Below are 11,039 nucleotides of genomic sequence, written 5' to 3'. Positions count from 1 at the left end.
ATATTGTCAGACACACATAATTCGTCGCACCATGCTTTTCCATTCACTCTCCCGATTTGATGAGGTTTAGAACTCGTCATGCAAAGTAGCGCTGTAGGGTTTCCCCTCTCACTGATCTCACGATTGTTGATATTAGGAGCTCACATGCATAGAAAGCACATGGGAAGATTACTCGTTGCCCAATATTTGATGAGGAGACTGGCCTCATTCCTTCGACTCTAAGACCAACATATGTTTGGAACTTCATTTTCTGTCGCGCCCAAGCACAAGCTTGAGTAGTTCGTTCATTTGCTTTCTCCGTTTGTACCAAAGAGCCAGCATACATCGTACTAGTTTGGATCGTCATTGTCATCTCCAATTCTGACAAACGACTATTGCAATTTCTTCTGTCAGTGCTAAAAGACAAGACACAGCTCTTATTGGCGTTATACGTCAGTCTCCAGCGCCCAGCATACTGGTGGATAGTATCCAGAGACATATTCAGTCCATGTACACTATTATAACAACAGTAGTGTTGTCAGCCAGTAATACCATAGGGATGTGCTCCTTACCAACAATTAGTCCACACTGGAGAACACCAAGTTGAAATATCAGGTCATTGATATAGACAAGAAACATCCATGCTGAAAGCACGCGACCTTGTCCTGTTTGTAGAACATTGATCAAATCACCTGTCCTACCATAGTACTTAACACAGGCACTTGCTTCTTGATAACATTGACGGATAATGTGTTATGCGCTGCCTTTCACACCAAAATATTATCTTGTCAATAGCAGCCCTTCATACCATATCCTGTCGAAGGCCTTTTCGTTGTCAAGTAAGGCAACATGTCTATTTGAGTGTATATCTTGGAAATAGGAAATAGCCTCTTTTGACACATTTGTAGCAACACTAGCTCCATGTTCTTTCCGGAAGCCACACTGGAGACGATGTGGTAAATCAGGACTAACAGTTTTGGGACTTACGACAGTGAGCTGGGTTGCATTTATCTTTGTTATTCCCTTCGTAGATGGGAAGAATACTTCCAGTTCTCATCATGGCAGGGATGTTACATGTACTGATCATCTTATAGCAGTGGTATGCCAGATTTTTAAACATAAGTTTGTCAGCACTATGGGGTAGTTCTACACTAATACAGTCCAGCCCAGGAGACTCATTCCCCTTCAACCTCTTAATGACTGATTTCACTTCATTAGATGCAGCATTAATGCCCCATGTATCAAGGAATGGAGTTATATGCAGTATATCACTCTTAAAGAAAATATAGAATATGTTTTAAAGAGGCAACCAAGAATCGATCTACAAAATGGATTTCTAGATATGTTGATTTACATTACATGTGGAAAAGCTGAAGAACGGACGTTTATACATAATACATGTTTCCTTATTTCCAGCCGTTCCACCTTTCTATTGTATATTCTACATGAAATTATTTGTGTTAAATGTTTTTGTGTGCCGATATGTGAACTAATATGTACCGATATAACTATTCTCTTCTTGTCTTAAATTGAAAGTAATGCTGTCCAAAAATAACCAACGTGAAACCTGGGTTAGAGTTAGATACATGTGTGACCCAATGGATAAGGTGTGAATTGGAATTCTGAACAGTCCTGTCTCCATCGTTTGGCAAATATATTAAGCTTTCTCTCGCGCTTACAAATATTACCTATGCTCTTTCGTTTAATACTATCAAAAGCGTTGAATTCATAACCATATCTGGCCATCAACATTGGACATCAACTAAACAACTGAATCTGTCAGGTTAGCTATCGTTAACAGTTCTCCTGGTAGCACCATAAGCATAGTGTATTGGGTTCTTCCATAAATTACTTCATATTTGTTCTAGATTGTTGTGAAAATGTCCCTTTTAATTGATATGGCTTGTTTCATTTCATCCTTTAGAGGTTATATGAGGACATTCATGTACAAAGTGATGTCATCCTTACTCATTATTCACTCTGGCCACTTGCCATTCGATGGTTTGATGTGTTCCAGGCATAAGTGGACAATACTTGATAACAGCATTAATAATATAGCATAATAGCTGCTGGACTTGGTGAAATGTTATGTCCACCTGAAAAAGACAATCTGCGCTTTGTCTGATCATCTAGCCGGAAGGCTTTGGATGAACCTCTTCCACAAAGTGACGTTAGGGACTGAAGGTATCGCCACAGAAACCAAGGTTGGAAAGCAGTGGAAACAGTTATACATACTACTCTGGATACATCTAGAAATATCGAAATGTACCCAGCGTTTGCACAACGGTTCGACAAAGTCCCCATCAGCATAAGATTGTTTATGATCATAGTATAACATAAGAAACGGTCCGTGTGCAACAGGTTTTATTTCGGACATGTTTAAATCACAAAAACAACTTCTTTATTGATATGAAAAATGTCTAAAAGTATTATTATTCCAGAGCAGAGCCAAATTATAATTGCAAATGAAGTTGAAGTGTCTTAGCGCCAAACCATATGTCAAAGCAGTTTGGATGAAATTCAATGAGATTTTCGTTTAATTTGGGACAGGAAACACACGATTTTTAAAGGGTTTTGCTGTTTTTTTATGCATCATAGTAGGAAGTAGGGACTAATCATCTGACACTTTGGAGGTGGTGGGAATCAAAATTTAAATATTCATTGCATATCTTGAAGTGCTAACTGAAAAGGTATGTTGTCTTTTCCTGTTTGGGCAAAAACCAAACAAACACTTACTTTTTGATAAAAACTGTCTGAGTGGTGAGTGCTACAGGTGGAGCTTGAAATGTTTACCCTTTTTCATCAATGATTTCCAGTGATCCATGTAATTTTCATCACTTTTATACTTTATTAAATGTATTTCGGCAGATATTCGAAACTGATTACTCTCTTAAAAAATCCAAGCACCCCACCAATCCCATGATTATGAAGTGTTCGGTCCCTAAAGTGAAGCAACGCAGTTATTTAAGCTTCTATCCCTTTAAGACTGCTGTACAGTAAATGGGGATCAGATTCAGGGTATTTAGTGAGACTAAAACAGCTGCAATCATACATCACCACTGATCATGCCCATCGACTTTGCGATTGTAAAGTTACGTAAACTATATGTCATAATGGCATTATTCTAGTCGTCATCAGTTAGTAATAGTGAATTTTAACATATTTTACACAGGTAGAGCACCACCCCACACCACACACCCCAAAAAGACGTTGCATCAGCTCAAATCTGGACGAAAAAATATAAGTGAAATAACATCTAATGTTCTCGATATTTATATGTCTGATATATTTGTGAAATTCTAGATTATTGTGTTATAAGACTTTTGGCTCCACTTATCAATATTGAATTGTTATGCTATATTTCGAAATACTGGAATCATGTAGTTAAATTTGTACTTTATTATATGAAATCTTGTCTTACCTCTTCTTACTTGACCAAAAGTCAATGGGCTTTCATCGAAAAATCGATATGTAACGAACGAAATATATTTCTTACGAAAGGGTTTGCGAAAGATTCAATTCGAACGAAAGGTATTAGTAATTACATAGCTCTTTGTTGGCTAAAAAAGCGCACCTAAAAAAAGGTTAATGGTTGTATATCCCCAGTGACATATTGATGAAAGATATTCTTCAGAAATGAACTCCACAATATGGGATTAAATGACCGTACACATAATTCATGTCGTAATTTTATTTGTCCAAAACGGGTATGAATCCATACGGGATACAATAATCAACATGAAAAACACAGCTCACTACACAATCTAAAGTTGTAACAGCATTAAAAATTCTAACAAAAACAACAACTAAACAATATGCTTGAAATGACGGCACATTTTTTGGAAAAATTCTGACATTTTTATGCACCCTTTTAACATATTCTGGGGAAAAATATTTGGAAAAATGTTGACGTTTTTATGCACCCTTTTAACATATTCTGGGAAAAAATATAATAAGGGTTCTTCTCTGAAGACGGTGAATTGATTCTACACAATAGAAGAATATTTGTCTTGGATTTAAAAGGATCAATGATTATTACAAAAGGAAATTGTCAGCTGGAAACACTCATTACACAGTTGTCCCAACCAAATAGCAAAACGATAGTACCGATCGGTTAACGTAATTCTTGCGCGTCCAGAAACGCCAAAATAACATGATCGTGACACCACACATGACATTTATACCCAATAGTGCATTATTTCATATATCTTTACAGGATAATATAGACAACGCGTCTTTAACGCTAAAATATCGGTGTCGAGGCCACGCTATTTTAGATTTAAAAGAACCATTTTATTGAAAATGAAACAGCAATATGTATGTACAGTAAACTACGGTTATAACGAATACGCTTATAACGAACTTCCTTTTTTGGCCCCGACTATTTGCTGAATTTATGCTGTATATATGCTTATAACGAACTACGGTTATAACGAACTAAAATTAGTAGTCCCTTTGAGTTCGTTATAACCGTAGTTTACTGTACTATGTAATATAATATGCACTTTTGATTGCATTGTTCTTTGAATGAAAACCTTATAACTAATACTAATACCTTCAATATTATAGAAGACAATATTAAATCGATTTGACCTGTAATTAACAAAAAGTTCTTTTGTAAAGAATCACAAAAGTGTGGCCCACAAAGAAAACAAACGCCCTATACAATATGTCGATATATTTGGATGTACTAATATTAAGAGATTAACGTAAACAATTTTTACATCACCTTCATAGTGGAGAATACATGCACATAAAACCAACTGTACAATCCCAGGTGTGTATTTTTTTTGTAGTATCCATTGTCCATGTGTCTCTACACAGTCAGGGTTACTGATGTCAAATGTATCCATGTTCAATTTAGTAATTCCGGAGGTAGACCACGAGATAGGAACACATTGCACAGAAACGTAATCCTTTGGAAAGATCCCCGAGTCTGTGTTCCAGCACACAATATTGCAGGCTTGCCCTTCACGAGGAGAGTCAAAAGCACACACTGACCTCAAAATAATAAATTAGCGAATCCATCACCGTTCTTTATGCCAGAGAATCCTGGAAACAAATAAAGAAAATACATTTTAATGAGTTACAATAAATGACACTTGAAGGCACTTTTGATGATGAATTACTTGTCACGTGTATTATATCTAGGTGTGATGATGTGAAATTGGGTTTAACGTCGCGTCCAAGATAATTGCACTTATATAGCGACGTGTGTGTGTGTGTTGTGTGTGTTGTGTGTGTGTGTGTGTGTGTGTGTGTGTGTGTGTGTGTGTGTGTGTGTGTGTGTGTGTGTGTGTGTGTGTGTGTGTGTGTGTGTGTGTGTGTGTGTGCTTGTACTATTCCGAACTGATACCGATTTATAGTGCTGAATATCCCACTCAGACACAGTACACTGAATCCGAGTCGACCAGTCCTTGTTTTAGCCCCTAAATGATGAGCGCCAAACAGTGTAACAATAAGTACCATCTTGTAACGTCTTTGGGTATAACGCGGCCGGGGATCGAACGTCGGACCTTCCGCTCTCAGGGCGGATACTCTACCACTAGACCCCGGATGTGGTCCCGTGTATTATAACTTAAAGCAACATATTAACGACTTTGGTCTTCTCTCCTCTCTATAATTGAATAAATATTATGAATATCAAGCACAATCCAAAAACAATTCCCCCATTTCCTTTCTTATTGATAACATGCTTTTTCATTGTCGATATACGTGTGTTATATAGAATATTGCATTTCAGCTGATGTACATGCACAGTTAATGAACACAAAGTACCATTGAAGGATACAATCAAATGGCTCAGTTATCTAATATATTATACTTATTACTCCATAATACTGTCCTGGCGGGCAAACGAACGTATACACTTGAAAATTGGTTTTGACCAAAGCATTACAAATATTGTCAAAATGTTACTAGGTTGTAAACAGTCCCCAAAACACATTATGACACCCGTATCAAATACATCACAATCGAATAACCATTTCTTGTCGTTTCACCTTTAGCCGCCATCAAACATGGTCAATACTTTCTTTTACTTGGCAGTTCATAATGATACCATGCACTTTTAAATAACTGCGGACTATTCGAATATGCTGGATATTTTGAATTGTTAAGATGTTTGAGCTCATCAACAAAGGAGGGCTTTAATGTATTCGTGTGGTTGGGTCATCTGCCTGATCAACACAAACGTCAAATCAAACTGCGACATTAATATATTCTTTACCCGATTAGACAACATATATTTACATTGTGGACACAAGTAATGGCATTCCTGAGTGTAAACTATACAAGGTGGTGAAGGTGAAATTGAGTTTAACGTCGCATCCAAGATTATTCCACTTATATATACGTGTGTGTGTGTGTGGCTGCTTGTACTAGTCCGGACTGATGCCGATTTATAGTGCTATCCAACTGAGATACCATGCCGCAGTTTAACATGAATACCCTACTCAGACACAGTATACTGACTCCGAGCCGACCAGTCCTTGTTTTAGCCCCTTAATGCCGAGCACCAGACAGGGTAACAAAGTACTATCTTTTTAATGTCTTTTGGTATGACGCGGCCGGGCGGACGCTCTAACACTAGACCACGGAGGCGGTGTAAAAAAAACTATACCATACAAATTGTGCTGTTGAGGTAATGCCATACTCAGTGAGAACTTACCCTGTACGCCTTGGTAGGGGATGAGTGGACTTGTGGTCTCGGGACTTCGAACTGAAAGGAGAAAGTGGGTTGCATTGGTATTGAACAGTATTGTAACATTGCACACCTACACACATGTAATCTACGTTCAATGTCTCAGAATATCATTGTAGCACGGACACCCTGCAATCCAGGCAATTTTGTGTGGGGTGGGATTGGGGTCTATATATATATACATATATACAGGGTGGGAGGGCTCTTCCAAGCTGGCACCAAAGTGAATTGATGTGTTGTTTTAAACTGTATATTATAAATCCCTTAGGCACAGTCTTTTACAGAAGCGAGTTACTTAATATTTGATACAATTGTGGTACAATTGTTTTACAATTTCAGTGTTTTACTTACTTACCTGGCTATTTACTATCTTAAGATATCAATTCGAGCATCACTTGGTTTGAGGCATAATGCATATACTTCTTAAAATCATTAATTCCTTGGGAATAATTTAAATGCTCAACTCACCTGTCTGTTTCTGTGAGGGTCAAGTGTAGAAAATAGATTTTCCCAAGAGAAATTAGATGCTGGCTCTCCTCGTGCTCCAGGATCTAAAATTGAAATAGAATGCATAAGGTCCATGTAATTTTATTTTTAAAATAGTTATCATTGGTGGGAGTGAGTGAGTGAGTTGGGTTTAACGCCGCTTTTAACAGTATTCCAGATATATCACGGCTTTATGTGGGAGGAAAGCCCGAAGTGATGCAGGTCTCAGACTTTTACCACTTCGGTGAAACCCACGAGGACGGGTAAGGTGCTGACAAACCTAGAAACATAATGGGGGCGAACCGGGATTCGAACCAACAATCATAGGTTTCTTGCGTGCCCAAGGGACGACACCCTGTACGGCGAATCGCAGCGCCTTAGGCGACTGGGCCATCCCTGCCCCCACTTCGTTTTGGACCAGATTTAAAGAGCTTGAAGGAATGGGGAAAGGTCTAACATATGTTCATGGTATAGTCAGAATAGTACATTATACTTTTAGCTTTAATTTCTTTTGAATATGGAAAAGGGGAACAAGAAGTACACATTGTCGGGTTAACTTAAGCCAGTTTGCTAGTTTGATAGTGATCCATGAACACGTGTTTATGATATAGTCGGAATCATACAGTGGACATGAAATTTCATATTATTATGAAAATGTTTTTGTCGCTTTTATTTAACTAAGAAGAAGGGTGGATACGTTTGATCCAGTATATAAATGTTCATTAATTTATATACTTGCTACACATCGAACATCGAAGATTTTGTATTTAACCGTATGGTATGTACATTACTTTTAAAGCTAGGCATAGAAATTTACATAGAGTTGTAAGGAGATCTCGTTCACATACTAAAAGAAACATAACGAGTTTAGAGAAAAGAAGGACTAAAAGCAGGTTTAACAAAGGGTTTGGTAAAAAGAACAAGACAAATTGGAGCTACATTACCACAAAGAACCGGATTGGTCTGACAATAAGGATGGAGATTGATTTAATATCTAAGTTTGAGGGTGAGGTTTAAAGAACAAGAATGATTGAAATATAAGTTTTAAAATAATGCTGGGGTAAAAGAACAAGGATGAGGGAAGATAAACAAAGGCAGAATAACAAGGAGTGGACTAGGACTTAAACACGGGGAAAAAGAATAAAGGGTTAAGGCGGAGAGATCACCACTCACGTCTTGATGTTTCTGTGAGGCCTTGGTAACGTTCGTTCACCCATGGTGTGTCGTAGAAGTCACGTGTTCCGACGTTCTTGGGACGACGGCCGTTTTTGACAGAGCCGTCGCTCACCTGGGACGCGGTCTCTGAGAGTGTGTGGGGGGAGTACATCATGTAGCGAGCAGCACCGAAGTCACCCTTGGTTGGTACGTTACCCACGAAAGCACTTCGGAAGGCGTCATCGTCACTGGAAAATGTGTGCGTTATATGTAAATAATATTAAAACGATACACAACATTTACTACTGCTGCTACTACTACTACTACTACTTCTACTACTACTACTACTTCTACTACAGTTATTACTACTACCACTTCTACAACTATATACATGTAATCCTACTCCTACTTCAACTGCTGCTACTATTACTACTGCGGCTACAACAACTACCACCACTACTTCCACCACGACTACTATTACGGTGGCTCACACAATAGTGAATGAGTGTGGTTTTACGTCGCTTTTAGCCATATCGCCCCACCACCGCCCCGCTGATACAATAAGCTACTACCATATACTGCTAAGCTACTATCACTACTACTACTACAACTACTACCACTATGTTGCTACTTCTACTACTACTTATTAGTACTACTATTCCTACTACTACAGTTACTATTATTGTATTTTTGCTATAACTATTTAGTAATACTACCCCACCACTACTACTACTACTACTACTACTTCCACTACTACTATTTTATTGTACCCCCACTGCTAAATAAACATACTACTTCTTTATTCTGCTACAACTACAACTACTATTTATACTACTACTACTACTACTACTACTACTACTACTACTACTACTATTATTATTATTTCCACCACTACTTATTCATAATACCACCACGACTACATAAACATACTACTTCTTTATCCTGCTATTACTACTACTACTATTTCTACAATTTCCACCCCTCCTTTTTAATAATACCACTACCTATGGACATGCTACCTCTGTATCCTACTACTGCATACAACTGTACATGTGATGCTGCTATCACTACAACAACTAATACAACATACCGCTCATCCGACGGCGGCCTACGCGGAGCCATCTTCCTATTCCGCAGGCAGCAGAGATAGACGAGTCCAGCGATGATGAGGACGAGGATGATGAACAGGGGCACGGACAGACCAATCGCAAGAGGGATGTTGACAGCTGGACATATATTGAATATATGAATATCATTGAAACATACAGATGACATTGCCAATAGGTTAGGGCGAATCAAATCAAATATTCTTGCAAACTATTCAAGGAGTCATTTGCTTATCTATTCACAATCGTTACATGTATTCATTTCATAATACGATATGTCTTTTTTCTCGTAATTGTTTTTAATAATATTGAATATTCAACTTACAATCTTCTGGGAGTTTCCTGAAAGAAAGAAATTAAATCAAATGAACTATGCATTACAAATATGTAAGAAAATGACGAATATTACATTGAAATGAATTAAACTGATCATACTACTTTGGTACCAATAAATTGAACGCTTTATTTCATAATTTGTTAGCCTTTTGCATTTTTTATAGTCAAATACTTTTCACCGCTATTTTTACTTGTACGCCCATTGGAGTTTGTTTCGGCGGATAATTGAGACCTCTATTCTTTGGCGTTTTATATATTATGGTACTGTAAAGCTAATGTACATGTTTGCATTTATACATATATAACATCATTAAATAGTTGGTCAGAGTTTTTTCTTTGAACTGATATTCAATATATAAATACTTATCACAGTATCACAAGAAATAGTTTCCTTACCTTGTGACAGGTATGCCATTGTTCAGCTCACAGTACTCGTTGCTGGCTAATTTTCGTAACAGCTTGTATACATCGCACACACTTTGGCCCTTGGTGACTGAAACAAACAACAGCCGTGATACGTTTTGAATAGCACTGAGTTAGTGAGTGTGGTGTCACGCTGCTTTAAGGAATATGTAAGCCATATGACGTCGAGAGACACAAATTTTACCTACATGGTGAGTGTGTGGGTATGGTTTTATTGCTCTTTTGCAATATTCGAGCAAGTATCATGGCGGGGGAGACCACAAATGTGCTTCACACATTGTACCAAAGTAGAGACTCGAACCCAGGTCTTCTCTTTGACGAGCAAAAGCTTGGCTACCCCACTGCTCTTACCAAAATGGGGAATCGAACGTAAGCCTATGAAGCTACCAGCAAATACCACCACAAACAGGTAAATATATGTTGGGTAATATTAATTTTCTTTAACTCCCAACTTCCAAAAAGACACCATTGTCCATTAACTGTAATTTTATAAGGATATCATGATTGTGTTTGTCTCATTGACAATACTCAAAGTAAATTTATGTTAATATTTATGACAATTTTAACACATTTTACAAATGGAGCTTTGTATTCAATGACTTCTACTCACTTTCTATGTTGTTGTAGACGAGTTTAGTGATTGCGACGACGATACCATCAATGGTGATCTTGCCGACCTCAGCCAGTTTCTCCAGCATCGCTGCCAATACGCCGTCAAAGTTGTCCGTCTTGGAGACGTCGACTCGAAGAGATACGGGCGCTATGACGCTGCCTTTGCTGAAATAGTAAAATGAATCAGTTAATCTAAACATATGTGGATAGATAGGACAGCACAACAGTAGGTAGCAGTT

At 37.8% G+C, this 11,039-nt stretch overlaps 1 protein-coding gene across 1 annotated transcript in view; it reads right to left on the bottom strand.

Annotated features, from left to right (window-relative positions):
* Positions 1-2,326: 2,326 nt before the first annotated feature.
* Positions 2,327-11,039, bottom strand: part of LOC139463866 (uncharacterized) — a 43,769-nt gene continuing 35,056 nt past the window's right edge. Inside the window, exons 49-56 of the mRNA XM_071245263.1 lie at positions 10,799-10,965; positions 10,162-10,258; positions 9,755-9,771; positions 9,414-9,549; positions 8,342-8,571; positions 7,151-7,233; positions 6,650-6,700; positions 2,327-5,031 (exon numbers count right to left, since the gene is read on the bottom strand). Of these exons, the coding sequence (XP_071101364.1) occupies positions 5,017-5,031; positions 6,650-6,700; positions 7,151-7,233; positions 8,342-8,571; positions 9,414-9,549; positions 9,755-9,771; positions 10,162-10,258; positions 10,799-10,965 (796 nt within the window). The 3' untranslated portion in view covers positions 2,327-5,016. The remainder of the gene's footprint in view (positions 5,032-6,649; positions 6,701-7,150; positions 7,234-8,341; positions 8,572-9,413; positions 9,550-9,754; positions 9,772-10,161; positions 10,259-10,798; positions 10,966-11,039) is intronic.

The sequence above is a fragment of the Haliotis cracherodii genome, unplaced genomic scaffold, assembly GCF_022045235.1.
Source record: "Haliotis cracherodii isolate W230 unplaced genomic scaffold, xgHalCrac1.p SCAF_16, whole genome shotgun sequence".
Taxonomy (NCBI): Eukaryota; Metazoa; Mollusca; class Gastropoda; order Lepetellida; family Haliotidae; genus Haliotis; species Haliotis cracherodii.
This window is presented reverse-complemented; position numbering and strand designations above follow the sequence as displayed.